General features: G+C 37.4%; 2 protein-coding genes across 5 annotated transcripts in view; one reads left to right on the top strand and one right to left on the bottom strand.

The window, feature by feature from the left end:
- The first annotated feature begins 3275 nt into the window (after positions 1–3275).
- The window catches only part of LOC118263499 (voltage-gated potassium channel subunit beta-1), a 27080-nt gene continuing 12233 nt past the window's right edge, over positions 3276–18122 (top strand). The window contains exons 1-18 of one of the 4 annotated variants that reach the window (XM_050704312.1): positions 3276–3511; positions 3591–3685; positions 4032–4133; positions 5537–5671; positions 10420–10525; positions 11318–11474; positions 14433–14506; positions 15177–15410; positions 15746–15839; positions 16299–16447; positions 16531–16610; positions 16695–16827; positions 16924–17060; positions 17154–17250; positions 17331–17446; positions 17523–17659; positions 17739–17901; positions 17984–18074. In XM_050704312.1, coding sequence (XP_050560269.1) covers positions 3472–3511; positions 3591–3685; positions 4032–4133; positions 5537–5671; positions 10420–10525; positions 11318–11474; positions 14433–14506; positions 15177–15410; positions 15746–15839; positions 16299–16447; positions 16531–16610; positions 16695–16827; positions 16924–17060; positions 17154–17250; positions 17331–17446; positions 17523–17659; positions 17739–17850 — 1998 coding nt within the window. In that variant the 5' untranslated portion in view covers positions 3276–3471 and the 3' untranslated portion in view covers positions 17851–17901; positions 17984–18074. Of the gene's footprint in view, positions 3512–3590; positions 3686–4031; positions 4134–5536; positions 5672–10419; positions 10526–11317; positions 11475–14432; positions 14507–15176; positions 15411–15745; positions 15840–16298; positions 16448–16530; positions 16611–16694; positions 16828–16923; positions 17061–17141; positions 17251–17330; positions 17447–17522; positions 17660–17738; positions 17902–17983; positions 18075–18122 lie in introns of all 4 variants that reach the window. The other 3 variants (XM_050704314.1, XM_050704311.1, XM_050704313.1) reach the window with 3 other exon arrangements.
- LOC126912407 (uncharacterized) lies at positions 4181–5628 on the bottom strand. Its single transcript, XM_050704316.1, has 2 exons — positions 5503–5628; positions 4181–5046 (listed from the first exon to the last, which is right to left on the bottom strand). The coding sequence occupies exons 1-2, from the start codon at positions 5513–5515 to the stop codon at positions 4589–4591; spliced, it is 471 nt and encodes a 156-aa protein (XP_050560273.1). The 5' UTR covers positions 5516–5628; the 3' UTR covers positions 4181–4588.

The raw sequence follows: 18122 nt of genomic DNA, 5'->3' as shown, positions 1-18122 counted from the left end.
CCAAAAATGACAGAGAGACAGAAAACTAAAGGGAAGTGGCATTCATTTTGAGAGACTAGGTTTGAAAGGTAGGTTCAACCTAATATGCCAAAAACAGGCTGCAGAGGTATCGTGAGAGGGCCGATCCTGCTCATCGTTTGGCGTCGAGGAGGCAAACGTCTTAACGCCTAATGCGCCGAAATTCAATCAACCGCAGGAGGACTTTTGGAGCCTCAGGTGTAGGTATAGATTGGGTAGTCTATTTGCCCATCTGTCTGGTGTCCCTTATAGGTACTAAGGGTGGCCAACGGTAGATTTAATGTGTGAGGCCAAAACTATGTTTAAAAAAATAAACACCTACACCTAGGTAGGTACTATATTAAAAGAATAAAAATAGTGAAAAAAGGTACGGATGTTTCTTGCAATTTACAACATCTGTCTTATGTACTTAGGTGTCATGACAGTCTTCTTCTTATTTCATTCTTATTCAAAATATTTCGGCTAATTTGTTCATAGGTAGGTAGGTGCTGACTACGAAAGGTAGGTAGGAAAAACACTGTTAATAAGAAGGTAGTAGTAACATAAATAAACAAAGGAGTGAGTGGATTTTTAGAGTTAAAAATGCTAAGGTACATATTATACAGGTATTAAGTAGCTACGTTGGTTATTATATTGCACTTATTGGACAATATAATCATATTGATATTTGATAGTCAACAGGAGTTTCCGATACTGGAATCTGCAAGTTCATCGAAACCTGACATTATGACACATGAGAATCTATACCGGACTTGTGCTTAAAACTATGCTATGATACTTAGTAGAAAGTTTGTACATTTTTCGAAGTTCACAAATAAATGGGACATACTTATTTATTAAATCTATGCGGGTAGAATATGCTGACAATTATCTGATGCGCAAGTTGTTGTTGTTATTAAATGTATTTAATGAACACTAGGATAAGTAAAAAATTACGTACCTATTAAGATAAATATGAGGTATCTTCTTAGGACCTTTCCCCCAGCCTCTAATTAATTAGATTTGCACGTCGTTTTGCGCGCTGCCACTTCTGCCACGTTCAACAAGTGCGACAAATTCAGTCGTGTGTCGCTAATACCTACATTCTAGTTTAATAAGTATAAAATATGACAGATTCGTATTTAAACATAACATATGGGGAAGACTTTAACCGTTAAGATCCAACCGAAAAGACAAATGTCTCTATCTCTATTAACCCCAGGGAGAAAAAGGGGCCCCAAACAAAATTTTATACGGGGCCCGCCAAGACACGCTACGCCACTGCTTATACTATTTTAAAATACCTACGTTTCTTGGTTATATTGTAAGTACCTAATCGCTAACCTTAAGTACCAAAATTATTCTAGCAATATTTTTTTTTAAAAGTCCAGTTGAAAATGAGCTTGTGTGGAATAAACGTGCAAAATTTTAATATCTATTATTAACCTTTTATTCTTAGGAGTAATAGTTTTTTTGACATTGAAGAAATTAATTGCTGGTTATTATTATTTTTTTAATATTATTAAGTTTAATTAATATTATTGTATAAAAAAGTCTTCAACAATAATTCTAATGTTAAGGGGATTTACCTAATGTATAATTATATGTTATTGAACGCGATATCCATAAGTATTTTAAGTAGTGATTTCTTGACCAAACGCAAACTCCTCACTACTTCTCTTTTCTTTCTCAGCCTTAATCAAGACCACGAATGCCTTATGATCTGATACGATAAACGAAATCTCACACTCTAATGTTTTTTCGAACTTAGGGGAAATCGCACCCTGTATCCTACACATTTAACTCCTGCAGAATACTCTTAAATACTGAACTCTTTTAGCACATTTCCGACTGTGATTGATTAGTTTCATAGTCTCCGGAATGGCCATCAGCATTGAAGGTTCTTTCTCTTCTTTTTCTGTTAATGTAGCTAAATCGAGTTAGCCGTTTTTAATTTATATATAGTGTAACTAACACGACTTTCTTTTACATAACAGATACCAACATTTACCAGCCTATGTTGGTCAATCATAGGATTTTCTCTAGTTCGAGCTATTACAGTAAATTATATGTATAAATCCTGTATAACAACCGAAAGTTAGTATTCCTTTAAAAAAATCTTGCGATGTTCAGTTAAAATAACGTCTTGATACTGATGTACCTAATCTACGTAGGATTACTACTTACTACATGCGATTAAAATACGAAGTGCTAACACAATACCAAAGGAACACGCGCGTCCTGACATTGAAAAAATCTCACGTTCTGGAACATTGTGCAAATTACCCCACCGGTTTTGCGAGTCACGACTGGCAACGACGCGGTGTTCGATTTCTGTATTATTCCCGCTCAGGGTCAAGGACGCAGTAGGGTGACGACAGTTCACCCCTCGTATTATGTACCTACATGAATAATGACCGTTATGTTCCACGCGCAGACCTTGAGGGTTTGTTTTGCAAAAAGCAGCGATTGACGGAGTCCCACGTGTAACCTACTTTAACAGGAAAAAGTTGGATAATTTGGAGATTGGGCACGGCAATATTTCACAAACATAAAACGAATTATAATCTATAATACGAGTAAAGGCAAAAGTTTATTTGTTTGTTTCTTTATCTTTCTTTTTAGAGGAACCTACCTAATAATACAAATCACAGAATAGGAATATAGATTCCGTGTAATGCAGTGTCCCTATCCTTGTCACAACATAATTTTAAGCCCTCTCTCACTCCCCGAAGTAATTCCTTGAAACCAATTGGTTTACGCTTCCCCTAGAATATTTGTATTATTTCTTAGGAACATAGAAAAAACTGAAATTGAAAAACAACGAGTCAGATAGTACTAGTAGTAGTAGTTGACTTCACGGTATCGTGCTGATAAAAAATAGGACGTAACTTATTTGATCATAATATTATTATATACCTCTCTCATGCGTATCACATACTTAATAATAATTATGAGAAGGAAATCCTGAGCGTATTCCTTGGCATGAGTGACTGTTTGGACCTATAAACTTAGATCAATTAATTTGTACTAATTAATCTATTAATATGGTTCAGTACCTATTAGTTTACGCCTGAATGAGTTTCTATTTCGATCATCAATAAAAAATAAATTGATAATTATTGTTAATTTATACTCAACAATGTAACAGTGCAAAGTGCTTACTGTAGGTAAACATAAACTCACCTACAAAATGCTAAATAGAAAATAAACAACTCGAAATAATTTTACTGTCAAAATGACGAGTTTTGTGTAAGGGACGGGTCTACTGCGACGCTGTGTCTTGGCCTCTTGCCAATCGGTTCTACACAACGTAAGTTCGCTCAGAGTCTACCATGAAAATAAACGTCTATGAATAAAATCTTACGGTTTATACGTGTTTCAGTATTCGTTTGGTATTCTGAGCCGTAAACGTACTGGCCTTGACTGAAAAGAGTGTCTTGTCAATTTAACCGTGCTGTGTAGTTGATAGTGATGGCTCATCAGTTTTGGATATCGTATCACCCACCTACTGGTAGGTTCCTTTAATAGTTTGTGAGCGGAGGTATTTTGTTTTGTGTATCACCTAAATATTTGGTGTATAATTTATTTAGGAAACAAACATGCGTCCAGTGGAGATGAGACTCCACCAATACCAGAAGAAGAGCTTGAGCAACAGAAACTTGAGCACGAAAAGCAACTTCAGAAGGTACATTACATATCTAAAACACAATAAAGCTTAGGTACATTAAATAATAATGCATGCAATACGTATAGGATTCCTTATACAAACTATGAGGCCCCGCCGTAAATATTTTTAACAGTAAGTAAATTCTGCATTCTGGAACTTTGTTGGTAACATCTTGTTTATTTACCGAGATACAGCTTCAAACATCATTTGCTTTACCTACCTTTAGTATACCTCACAGGTATATAACATATCTTTGGTATTAATTACCAATTTTCATGAAAAACTACACCACAGGCATATTCAGTATCTATAAAGATGTCTATTATCTATTCAATAATTTAAACCATACATTTATACATTTAAGGAGAAGGAGTGCCAAGCGAGAGAGGCTGAAGAAATCAGGCAACTTGATATTAAGCTTCTTCATCAGCGGGCCATAGAAGCAGAGGAGGACAAAAAGAGAGAAGTAACTGTGTTAATACAGTGCGTTCAGTATAATATGTTGTCCTTTGAAATGATAACTCGTATACTGTGTCCATATACTTTTATAAAATATTTAAAAAAAAAAGGACAACTTATGTTGATCGCATTGTACAAAGTACACGTTTCTAGGGATAACATAATATTTTACTGAAACCGCAGTGTTGTAATTGCATCATTATAGTGTAACATTCTAATCGCTCAATAAATCGCTATCAGTGTTTTAATTTACCGCTTAGATATTCACATACGCTTCTGAAGCTAATAAGCTAAACTTTCCATAGCAGAAGTATTAACTTGAGCTAGTAATTGAAGGATTAGTTATTGCTTAGTTCTACTTTCATATTTAACCAAACGGGTCGAACCGGGAGGGAATTAGTGAGAGCGATTTATTGTGTGGTTCGTAGAAGAGTTACAGTTAGTACATTATGAAAGATTTACTTAATTATTAGTAAGTAGCGCTTCTTTGTGATATGTACCTAGCGGCTCGATTCCATGGCTACTCCCGATATAGCTTGGTTCGGTCTGACTTGCACCAGCTCCAATCTCGTGTATTTCCCGTTGCTCCACGCTGCCTAATTGTGTCTCGGTCACAATTGGCGTTAGTGTAACATCGCAGACGTTATAGGATCTCGTGGATGTGACCACATTTGTCGCAGCGCGTGCCATATCTTTTCGCCTGCCTGCTTCCGCCCATACCTCGATCGCCCGCACCACAATTGTGTCATCCACTGGGTTCACATTAGGAGGACATATAGAAGCTGATACGTCCTTTGTAACCTCTGGCGGCTTTCGAGGTTCCAGCCACGCAGGTCTCTGGTCTTTTGGTGTATACAAAATATACTGCAGCAATTGCATGTACAAATCTCCCGGTTCTCGCTCATTGTTTGTGTTAAGATCTGAAAATATTACAGATATTTTTAAGTTCTTTGTGTTGATAAATTATGAAGATAAGTACTTCCTATATTCTCTAAAACAATTCTTTGAAACATCAATAAATCGCCGTATTTGAAGTATGTCTCTGGGAGCTAATTGAAAATTACTAAATAGGTAATATACAACCTTTATTTAAGTTGCGCACACTGTACATGAACTTTTGTCAAATAAAAACAAAGATCTCATGACAGTTTCTACTCTGAAATCAATTATGTGTAGCCACCTGCTAGTCGAGAACACGCCATTTCGTATTCAGCATTATCATAACTCTGTGGCAGTTGTCCCACAAACCATAAGTCGAATACTTATCAAAAATATAAAGGTAAAAGGTAGTTTTGTATTCCTTTTGATTGCATAATTATAAGTAAAGAACACCATTTTCAGGAATTAATTTAGTAAGAATTGGTATGAGCGCTTACCATCGTTGTTCATGGTGTTGGACCCTTTATTTAGATCGCAGAGGCAGTAGAAGGACTGCGAGGCATGAACACGTCCTGGTCCCACCACCGGCTCTGTGACTTACAGCGCCAGGCTGCAAGACTGCACCACAGTCGACCTTCGATACCAGACACAACCAAATATCAACGGGTATTTTATTTCCCTATAAATTAATATTTGCATTTGTGTTGATTTATGATTTTGAAATCATACTTTGCTTGCTATGGAATACTATGAAATGTTAAGAAAATATTTAACGTTCTTATTATTGGTCAATTAATAGAAGCTTAAATTGCCAAAATCTTAAAAGATAGCAATGATTACTAAATAAATCTACCGTTAATTTTATGTCCGTATTGACTACTAAAAATTGAGGAGACTCTTCTGATTTATAAAAGAAGCTCACCTCATTTTGTGAAATAGGTACATAGAGGTAGATCAAAAGTTACAATAAAGGCCGTCGCAGACCTAGGCAGTAGGTATATCTGGCATCATGAGGAAAGAAACGTTACACGACGCGGGGGTTGGGTCATAACGTTCTGGTAACTATGACCTAGCCGCCTCGTCCGTACACTATACCTAGAAAACTAATTAAACCTTCATCTAATAGGTAAAATCAAATTGATTCTTTTACAATTAACGTCTACATCAAATCTTAATAGTTGTTGCTATATTTTGTCTGCTTTGTTTAGAATAATGAGGCACTGTTGTGTTGCTTAAATTGCTTTCGAATGTCCAATAATCATTTAATCAATGTAAGTAAATTTTTATCGATTTTTCGGTCATCTTATGTTTTTTATCTTTAGATAACTAACCTGTATCTTGTGAACTGACTTCATTAACAAGCTTGATTTAAGAACTGATAATCCTGTGGGCTAATTACTTAAGCTGTTATATGCTGCTTTGAAGTTAGTGATTAGTTAAGTTTTACTCGTGTCATTAATTAGTAACTATGATGCGAGTAAAACTGACGAGTTCGGAGTTAATACCACGCGATAAATGAGTTGCAGGGAAGTACCCTTGAAAAAATATTTTGGAAGACTGTTCTTCATCTTTTCCACGATTTTATCATATTCCTTGGTCAATATTTCAACGCCTCAAATGTTACTAACCGTGTTATATATTCTGTGTTTTATATTTATGTGCCATGCTATAAAGTTTTTATTTTGCTATATGAAATGTATCTCTATTTATACTCATACTAACACATACAGCTGAAGAGTTTGTTTGAACGCTCTAATCTCCGGAACTACCGGTCCGATTTGAATAATTCTTATTGTGTTTGATAGTGCATTTATCGAGGAAGCTATAATATACTTATAAAACATCACGCTATGCCCAGTAGAAGCCGACCAGTGGCGGAAAAACTATATAAATACGAAAGAAACTCGTGAGTTACTTACAGAGACGTGATCTGTGTATTTACACCTAAACCACTGTACCGATTTGAATAATTCTTTTTGTGTTGAGTAGTCTAGTTATTGAGAAAGATTATAGACTTTATAACATCACGCTACGATCAATAGGAGCCCGGCAGACCGGGTGAAAACGTGCGGAAGTAGGTAGTTATTCATATATAAAATTCTTACTTTATTTACGTTACCAAAAAAATAAAACGTCTCTTTTGTTAAAAATAGCAGATCTTTTCTGTTAAATTATTTAAATTGAAACATATGTTCATGTATTAAAAGTTAGTCATTGTTTTGCATATAAGCAAACCATATGCAAGCATATCCCAACTAACATTAAGCGCTAATATAAGAGTTATAACAGCTATATAAAGGAGCTAAACAGATCCTAAGGTCATCAATAAGTGCTATCACATAGGAGTTATAGCGAGCTATAACTCTATTATACCCCTGGATTGGGCACAAGTTCTTATAGCCTTAGGTTCCACAGTGGCGATATAGTGGAGTTACAGAATGAATTTAAGAGCTATAGTAGAGCAATTGTGGAGGTTCAGTAGCGCTAACTGAGACTTAAAGCGCTGTAAGAGTAGTATTTAAGTGACTAGTGACTCCTCAAGCGGTATGGTAGAGCTACATGCTGCTTTGAGCGCTATAAAGGGAGCAAATGTATGAATATAAACTCCGTAAGTGGCATAGTAGATCTATGATGTACCTTACTTACTGTTTGAGCGGTTAGAGGGTGGCAATAAGGTAAATTGTAACACCTTGAGTTGCAGTATAGATCTACAATAAGAAATTTTAGCGTCTAATTTACTTTTTTCATAGCCGGCTAATGCGGTATGTTTTATTTTATAACGTTGCAATATGTTAAATGAATGAAGATTTATCAAACAACCATAACACATTTTGTGTTTACGAAAATAAATGGCGGAGTTGGGTGTATTATTTTAAATCGTTGTTAGTGGAAGCTGAAGCGGAATTTTCATTGCGAAGGTAAGTTAACTGTGAATATGTGTATATATTATTAGCAAATAATTGAAGCGCCCACTCTTTGTTGCGAATTTATCTAATAAAATGTTTTGCTTCACATGGAGAAAAACATTTTTTTACTAAATATGTAACAAAACTTTGCCTATTGACTTGTGTCGGGACCCTGGTATTAGAACGCTAGAAAAATAAATATCTTCATTGTATTAAGTTTTCGTTTCGTACGTTTTACGGTTTTTACTTAACTTCATTAGGTATCTAAAAATGGTGGCCGCATGAATTTGGGGATCCGTAGTTATTTTCCAAAAACCCTACAAATCATGCCAAATCTGTCATTTAAGATTAACAGTAAATCTTTCATAGCAGTTTGTGTAATATTTTTCTCAATGGACCATGCCCTCAATTTTTCACTAAAATGAAGATTCTTAATATATTCACTCGGATCATCCTCATCATCACTACTCAATGAGTAATAACATCGGTCCTCTTCAGAAACATCAAAACTTGCAGATGCGATATCACTTCCATTACATGCGGAACCTTCATCTTCAAGTAAGTTCCCCACTTGACCGCGTGTAGTGACACTTCCATTCTCATTCAGGTTATCTGGCGATAAGTTTGCATTTGCAACGTTGTAGTTTAAAATATTACGATAATCTTTCAAAATTTTCCGTCTATTTCCACCGGTTCTACTTTGAATTTTCCAAGTTTTAAAACGCTTTTGAGAGGAACTATGTTGCGACGCCATTTTACGTTCGTCACGTGACCAATTAGAGGTACTAAAGTGGTAACGAACTCAATAATTCAACCTTAAGTAATATAGAAGCTATATTTGACACTACAAGTTCTATAATAGGGAGAAATATCGCTACTATTCAGCCCTAAATCATACAAGGGAGTTTTGTATCACTTTAGGAGTTTGGTGTTGTAAAAGATTTAATGAACACCATTGTAGAGCTAGTAGCGTTAAATGCTCCTTTTGTGCAACTATCAGCGCTCCGAAAGAATTTGTGGTAGCTTGCTTAGAACTTTAGAAGTTAATAGTAAATGTTAATTTCTTATATAGATCTTATAGTCGTAAAATTCGCTCAAAGCTATAACACAGAAGCTTTGGTCTGTATTGTAGGGATAATAATCGCTGCTCTACGCGTTTAACCTCCATATATTGCTCTTATAAACCTGCTTTGTTACTATAAGCGTTATATTTTATTACTAACACTCTTTTGGCGCCTGAATCTATAATTGCAGCTACTATTCTACCTTCATAACACTTTAGGTTCTAAAGTAAGCTCTATTTGCAGCCATAATGTTTGTTGGGATGTAAATTGAGTTTCCTTGTGTGCACGATTGGCGCGGTGGCTGAGCAACCGGCTGCCGTCTTGCCATCTTGTACCAAGTTCGATTTCCGCACGGTAAAAATCTTAGTGTGATCAACATTTCTTAAAGATAAAACAATGCAAAAACAATTTAAAAATCTGATTATAAATTCGCAAATAAGTCACACGTAAGATTGTGAAAAAATCGGCACAAGTTTAGAATTCGCTGATTAACATTTATCAATAACACGGAATTAGAGTTTCTACTATTTGTTCTGTGGTTCGCGCCAGAAGTACGTACAATGGGCGCGAAATTTTGAAACAAGAGAGAGTGAAATTATTATATAGGTAGGTGTCTATTGTGGAATAACAAAGGTTTTACTTACCTTTTGAGCCCTCGGTTTCAATCAGCTTCCCACTCTTTAATTTAAGTTCATCAGCACTTGATTTTATTACGTACTTAGATAAGATTAGAAGTTCTAGCAAACATAAAATGACACTAATTACACAGATTTACTCTCCGCACAAAATAATTAAAAGCGTAATTAAGACAACAGGTAACTTCTTGCCGGTTCCATACTCCAGACATAACTGTTCTGTAATAGAGTATGGGGCGTAAAATATGGCGGTCCGGTTGCCTATAGAAATCTGAACGTATCTGTTGAGTCCGGAAGGATGAATCAATAAACTGCACCGTCGGCGTGAAGGGAGGTCCGCCCTATCTAGCCATCCAGGGACTCTAGTGCTCATGTCATAAATTATCGGGTTTCGACACATGCGCGAATATATTGACCTATAAAAATAGGTAGGGAATAGCTGTCGGGATCGACGGCGACGCAACGGTGCAATAGATGCAACATTCGCCTTGCTGCAACAAGTCGGCTTCCGCGTTCGCTCCGCTACCGTGTGCTAATTATTCAGAGTTCAGTTTAAATTTATTCTAGTAGTGTTTTGTGTTAAATTATAAAATGTTTTTGAGACTATTTTGTGATAAATAGTGTAGTTTCCGGAACTTTTCCGATGGTTTAGTGCGAGTTACATCTCACGCCCACCTTCTCCCGAGCCCGCGCCGCCGCAGCCGGCCGCGGCCGGGCTCATTTCGACTAAGTTAGTATTTTTTGAGAATTTCTATATTTTTATGAATGAGAAGTTCTTGATAAATAATTGACTAATTTGTTTCGCGTAGAACATGTTGAGAAAATCGTGCAGTACGCAGCTTACAAAACCGGAGTCCAGCACTAGCATCGATGATGGGATCATCCTCAACTTCAGTAGATTTGGCCCTTGCCGGGGTAAGTCATTATATACTTTAATTTTATGTTAATCATTTTTAAATTAGAAAAAATCAGTACAGGTAAACTGGAATAATCGTTAGGGGTCGTTTATAAAAATGTCTTAACATAGGATAAAATTAGTTACTTTTTTGTCCCTACGTAGATAGGCTTAGATCATTTAAACTACTGAACGGATTTGGATGCGATTTTTTACTTAGTAATTTATCTATAAACCTTACTCATCCATTTAAATAACCTTCGTCTTAAATAGGAATTTAATAATAGATATATCATTCTAATTAACCGTGCTGATCCGGGACAGGTCGCTATTAATATATATCTATATATCTACTTCCTAACACTTATCTTCCTTGCGCATAATTAATTGTTATAATTATGGTGACAATAAACAATATTAGTGTAGTTCACCAATACAAAATTGTGTGCGTATGTTAATCAAAAATTCTGTAATTTAGCATTTTTAAGTATTTATCTTAATAATTTATAAATGAAGGTATAAAGTATAAATGTAGGTAGTTTATGTTGGAAGTAATCCTATGAGGATTTCATGTTCAAGATATGATTAAACCCTCCTTAATAAAAAATCTACCAAAAAAGCCAAAAATAATAGGTACCGGGTTTAGGTGGTTGTTCACACCGTTGACCGTACTTACTACGTTTTCAAGTTTCATTCACCCGCTTTCATTCAAAAAACAGAACACACGTTAAATGGGGTAGTCTCGGCACGTATATCCATTTTCAGATTGACTTTCGCGAGCAGTTTATGAACACGGTTTCCTTTGTTCGCAGACGCTTCCCTAGACAGCGACTGTGGCTCTCCGGGGGGCTGCGTTATTACAGTCAGCGCTGAATGTAATGTCACCAGTGAGCATCACTGGCAAACCTCCGCCGTTGATATCAGTTCCAATGCCGACGATGACTTGGGCCGCCCGCCTTCCTGCCAGGGGTAAGTCGTGGTCTTCACCCTTGCTAATGCTGGTGCCGAATGTTCTCTGCTAAAAATACACACAAATAATGTAAACCTTTGATGCTCTGAAAAGGCTTAAGCGAATATTATATTACATTTCAATAATTGTGTGTAAAATGATCACAGAATATTTCGGTATCCGCCATTGGGAAGTGGGATTTTGTACTATTCCAGATCTACTTTGCTGAGCAACCGGACACAGGCGTCGTAATGTAGGTTCACTGATCTTCAATTTTAGGTTTAACATTACTCCTGTGCAAGCTGCAGTCCTGCATTACTGACATGTTTATTTCAGCGACTGCAACGGTACTAGAAAGTTACTTAAGTTATTCTTTAGGAACTGTTCAAACAAATCTATACTTCTGAAAAGACGACGGAGTACTTAAGTAGGTAGCCAAAGGTTACTTAAAATAAGTACCTAGGTAGGAAATTTAATAAATACCTACAATTAAAGTACTTAGAAGCTACTTAAGTTTTTTCAAATCCAATCCAAAATCTAAACTAGGAACTAGATCGACATAATTTACTGCTCCAAAAAAACAAATTAAGTATCTACGTAGTCAACAAATGGTACCTACATATTCTTAGTAAAATATTAGGTTGCCTGTATAATATTTATTTCAAGCTGAAAAAAACACAAAATTTAAAATGACGGCTAGGGGATGAATAAAGAAAGAGAACAAATCGGTAGCAATCAATCGCGCATGCGCGAACTTGAACAGGCGGGGCACCACCCTGCGGCTCGGTGCCCGTGCCCTCCCCTCGCCCGCAATACAGTCTCGTAAGGTTCGCAGTATATTTGACGACGTGTCGCATCGCAACATCAGATGTTTAGTACGTAGATCCTCCAGGCAACCCTGGTGAGTGCGACACTCCTGGTGGATTCGGTTCGGTTTTCGTGATCACTTATCGGCAATTTTACGTTCCTAGTCTTTGTTTAATTTCAAGAGCGATAGTTCTACGCTTAGATGTTCCTTTGACGTGGATCACTCGGTTTTGTGTACCCTTAGCTGACTAGATGTTAGCGTAGGGCTTGCATGTATCTGTGTCTATTTCCTTGAGTGTGTTACTTAACTAAACCCGCCGTGTCCTATCCTTGAGTTGACTTTGTGGGGTTGTATATGTGTGGGTCGGTGTGCGGCGGAGGCGTATGAACGTTTCGTTACAGATAAGATGTTTGTAGGGAGATAAGATGCCGTTGCTAAGCGTAGGAGCAGAATGAGGCGTCACGAGATGCAATGCAAGGGGGCAGAGGTCGGCGGCGGCAAGGAGGGCTCGCAGATGTCTCGCAGCGAGTCCACCATCAGCCGATGCACTCCCCACACGCCCCTGGGGCCGCCAGACAGCGTGAGCGTCGACTCCAACCCCATGCCCACCATATATCGGTAACTGTATATTCGAAGACAGCCGTACAGGGAGAAGACGTACCGCTACTGCCACCACCAGCAGCGCCTGCATGACAACATTGCGCTCAGCGACTTTCGCATGACACGCCGTCTTCGACTCACAATACTATTTTGCCTAGAGCGATACAGCCGACGCGAACTGCAGTTGTCATCTACAATGTTATGTCTTCTCCCAGTGGCAAATAAAGCTGAGAGCGCACTACGCAGCATCGCACACCGCGATCTTCGCATGCGAGTAGGTATCACGGACAGCTTTTATCTTAGTCGGCTGTTACACCTTACGGCGTTACGTAACCACGTCACGCGATGGTGCAGCTCGCCACAGGTGGCCAGCCGCCTAAGACATGAGCGGCGATAGTTATATGATCGCTTGGCTTGCCTCATGCTGATGGCAGAGACAGAGTTGGCCGGCTACGACCCACAGGTATGGTGATAAAAGTATTACTGTGTCACATTGTCTCTTCACCACCTTGCCTAACACCTACTTCCTTGCTTTCACTATAACCCTAGTACCTATTTTCTATATCTACTTCTTACTTCGTTATTTCTTTCAGTTTCGATATTTTAAGAAACATCGTCTCACCGATTTAGGCCGATTATAAAAAAGACACTAATAATAGAAATGCGACAAACACATCACAAACGGTCATTGCGACTATTATGCATGTCACAATAATTTAGCGAAACCAACGTAATATATTAATTTCATGTAAATACATATTTATATCATTAACTGCGACAATTAATAACATCATGTCTAATGGCAACAAACTGCTACTTTAGACATTAGCCATAGCTTTAAAACATGGACATAAAATGCTTTAGGCCTTACTCATTAAAAATAGCGATTTTCTCATTTAGAAAACTCGATATACGCTTAAAGTAGGTAGAAATTTATTTTATCATTAGACTTAGAACTAGAGTTAAATTTTTTCGAATAATAAAAATCATCTACGTAGCTCGCACATAAATTAGAAGTAAAACGTAAATAAAAGTCTAATTAGTAAATAAAAATGTAGGTAATTATGTCTTCTAGGTATAGGTAGGTTATTTAATAGGTACTTAGGTAATTTACTTTGTTATTTGGGGAACAATAGAGCCGTCATTCGAACGATTTACAAGACTATAGCGTCATTTTACATCCGTAAATAAAAAATGTATCGTTAACGACACCACAGCAGTAGTCTGTTACAATAACTATGTATCAAATTCAAAATATAAAAGAATATAAGATAATATGAATCGAAAAAATAATAAGCATATAGACTGGCGGAATATAAATTACAGAATTTAGACAGTTTCAAACTTTCTTAGCTCTTCAGTGATGTTATTTTTAAAACACCGCCACGCTTTCAATAAAAAGTAAATTAGTTCTGTAATATTGTTTCAGTGAACAGCACGAAACAGAACATTGCAAAGTGTATTTTAAAAACGAAATACGTTTTGATAAACATTAACACGTTTCTCATTAAATTTGTGTTAAACTGGAATTGGCGACAAAACTAATTATAAAATGTTTATATTTGTTTAGTTGTCGGGCACCCATCGCGTCCCTGGATTGTATGGACGACTTTAGTGCTAACTCTCAACAAATGTTGGATCAAGGTACGTTAAAATATTATAATAACATTGGCTTTTGATATTTATTTTTATTCTTTATTTTAAAATAGAGTTTTGGCAACAACTTCCTTGTGTATTCACGTGTAGGCTCATCGAAGAAATATTCGTGTTCGCTGGTAATAAGTGCAAAACTGAACCTAAATCATTTGCAATTCAACAAACATCTCGTAAATAATGCAAAATTCTTGTCGATATTTCTAGAAATGTATCATTTGACTTGCAATTTCCTGTTGTCTAAAATTTACATAACATATTCAGCCCGTTGACATATGACTCCGAGGATGCTGAATGATATATTGTTCAGACAGGGGTGTATTATTCGCTTGCCGCACTCATTGTAAACAAGAACCACAAAAACTTGGCTTATGAAACCAAAACAATCTCATTCAGTTTTTCTTAATTAAAAAGTAAACGTATTTGGTGAACGAATAGTTCATAACTTTAAATGAATTAGGTATCTATTTAGTGGAGAAAACAAAATTTGAAGTCATGGCACGCACGTATTTTTGGCACCTCTAGGAATGAAACTATAGATAGTCATGAATACATGCATATCTGCAAAGGTGATCGCAAAATAATGGGCGATTTGAATGACAATAGTAGGAAAATATTGAATAGATTTTGTACTTAGCTGACAGAGATAATTTGTACACAGCCGGCGAGGTAAATGTGTCGCGACACATGTCAACTTATATGGGAAACCATACCACCATGCCATCAGTGGTGACTCCAGGATTGAGATACAAGAATTTGGGCAAATCTGGCTTACGAGTGCCCAACATCGGCTTAGGAATATGGGCCATGCTAAACGAAGATTGCGCTGAAGATGTCATCATGACTGCCCTGGAGAACGGAATCAACCTATTCGATTTGTCGGAAGCACATTGCGGTTAGCATTTTATTATTTTATTTTAGTCGTAGATTGATTGATTTTAGGTCATCTCGAGATTTTGTCTATTTTTCGGTGAAGGAACGATCAGTTCAATGGGGAGTTGAATAAACTTTTACAAACACAGAAACGAATCAACGGGTGATCGAATCCACGACACACCTCGCGGTAACCGTTCGCGCAGCCACTTCAGCGTGCAGTCAATAATTTAATATTTGTGTAACTATGCACAATCTCGAGACGATGCTCTGTCATTGATAGTACCTAAATGAATCAGTTAGTCATTTTTGTTGTATACAAAAGCTTAAAATTTAACGTAACTATTATTTGAATAGCCAAGGGAGAGGCTGAGCTGGGCAGGGTACTAAAGAAGCGCAACGTGCGGAGAACGAGCGTTATCATCACCACCAAAGTATATTGGAGCACAAAGTAAGTGTTGGTGTCACAGGTGTATACTGTTCACCTGACTCTAATGCATTGTCCTGTGTATTTACTTGTTTGCACGACCTGTGACAATAGATGTCCCTCACCACCGACCTTCTTAGATTTTCTACATGGAATGGGGATAAACGTAGTGAATTTAGCGACTACCTAGTATCTATGCCTCTTGAATGTTGACGTGCCTCTCTGTTACCTTCAATGTTAGTGGTTTGTATGACTTCATAGTTTATCCAAGCATTTTGATGTTGTCGCCATATTTATATTACTAATACCGATTACATTTTTAGTAGCGACCAAGGAGTATTTAAAATATTGTACCATGTAAAGATGAGTGGTGTAAGCTTGACTTTGCTGTTAGGGTACTTGCTGACCATGTGTTACAATGTCGCTTTTCCTGTGCTTCTCGCTCGCTAATTGCTAACACGCTGTGAACTCTCCATTTACTAGGTTTGCTCATACTAATAACAGGTCAGATGAAAGAGGCCTCTCTCGCAAACACATAGTTGAGAGTGTTAAGGCGTCATTGGCTAGACTACAAGTGGACTACATTGATGTAGTCCTCCTGCATAAAGTCGACCCTGTCTGCCCTATGGAAGGTTAGTCGAAATACAGAATTTATTCAATGCTTGGTGATAAAGTTTTAGTAGGATTAGGATTAAAAAGAATAATAATTCCACAGAGTTGGTACGAGCAATGAATTTCGTGATAAATCAAGGATGGGTCATGTATTGGGGGACAGCGCGCTGGACACCAGCAGAGGTGAGGAAACGAGATTTTTTTAAATTGGTTTCCTTTACCACTACGTCATTGTTCATATTGGTGACTCTGTTAAATGACTTGCAGATAATGGATGCGTACAGCAACTGCCGTCAGTTCAACTGCATAACTCCGATAGTAGAACAAACAGAGTATCACATGTTCTGCCGAGAAAAGCCTGAACTCTATATGCCTGAGTTGTATCATAAGATCGGAGTTGGTGAGTGATAAACAAAATTAAATGCAGTAGGCACCGAATACTTGACCGTACGTTTTGGTTAATACACACTTGAATTATGTTAATTTTGTCCACCAGGCATGATGGCATGGTCCGCTATTACTACTGGTAAAGGTCTAGGCCGCGAGGAAATTACTGGCCTCTTCGCAAAATCTCGATTCAACAGAAAATATAGCACCTTTAGCTGGTGTGAAGAAGATCTGGCCGTTCCTGAGGTACCTACCACTACAATACAAAGCTTAATAACTAATTTCATTCTCTTCTAAAAGGTCATTACTGTGTAACTTTAATAATAGGACTCCTTGCAGTTGCCCATCTCCAGCAGCAAGGATCAAGTGACTGGAGAAGAACCACGCACATACGGAGACAAGCTGCGCGATCTCTCGAACCTGGCCAATACATTAAGTTTGTATTTCTTACATTATTGATTTATTGCAATACTTTATGTGTTTGTGCTTTATTACAGAACTTTTATTTTCAAACAGATTGCTCAATGAGCCAATTGGCTGTGGCTTGGTGTCTAAAGAACGAGTCAGTCAACTGTTTGCTGCTGGGTGCTACCAGCGTTGAACAATTTAAAGAGAACATTCACGCACTCCAGGTACTGGCTATCGAACATTGAAAACCTTTCGTTTTAAATTAGACTAGAACAAGATTTAAAATGCATACTTTTTCAGATTGTACCACAGCTTACACCGATAATGATGATCGAGATTGAGCGGTTACTTGCGAACAAACCACAACGCCCACCGATGGTGTCCACTTTGGCAATGCGTAACCAACAAAATAACAATACCGTCCGGGTTGACATGACGTAAGCGCCTACACGATTATATTTTTTGTCATTTTACTAATACAGCTAGAATTTGAGTTATAAATGTATTTGTGATCAGGGGGGCTACTACATCGGGAACAGGATCGCCGAAGCCTGAAGGAGATGTAGTTGACCCTGAGGCATCCACCCCCAGTAAGGAGCCCGGGCGGGGCTTTTGTGAGATTCAGTGACCGTGGTGGCGCGGAAGCACTGACTCTGCTTCCAAATCTAGTAGATCAAAGGTAAATTTAACAAAAGTGAGATTTACATAAAGTTCATAAATTTATTAAAACAATTTGTTAATTGATAATGTTTTGCTCTTAGGAATCTCTGAAAGATAAGGAAAAGGAAAAAGAAAAGGATTCCAAACCGAAATTCTTCTTAAACAACGCTGGAGAGGTCATTAAACGTACTGGTAAGTTCTGAAAACGTTCTTGTTCATGTAGGCGGCTCCATTACTTAC

This window comes from Spodoptera frugiperda, chromosome 25 (genome assembly GCF_023101765.2).
Source record: "Spodoptera frugiperda isolate SF20-4 chromosome 25, AGI-APGP_CSIRO_Sfru_2.0, whole genome shotgun sequence".
Classification (NCBI taxonomy): Eukaryota; Metazoa; Arthropoda; class Insecta; order Lepidoptera; family Noctuidae; genus Spodoptera; species Spodoptera frugiperda.
The sequence above is the reverse complement of the archived record's forward strand: the minus strand, read 5'-3'. Positions and strand labels throughout refer to the sequence as shown.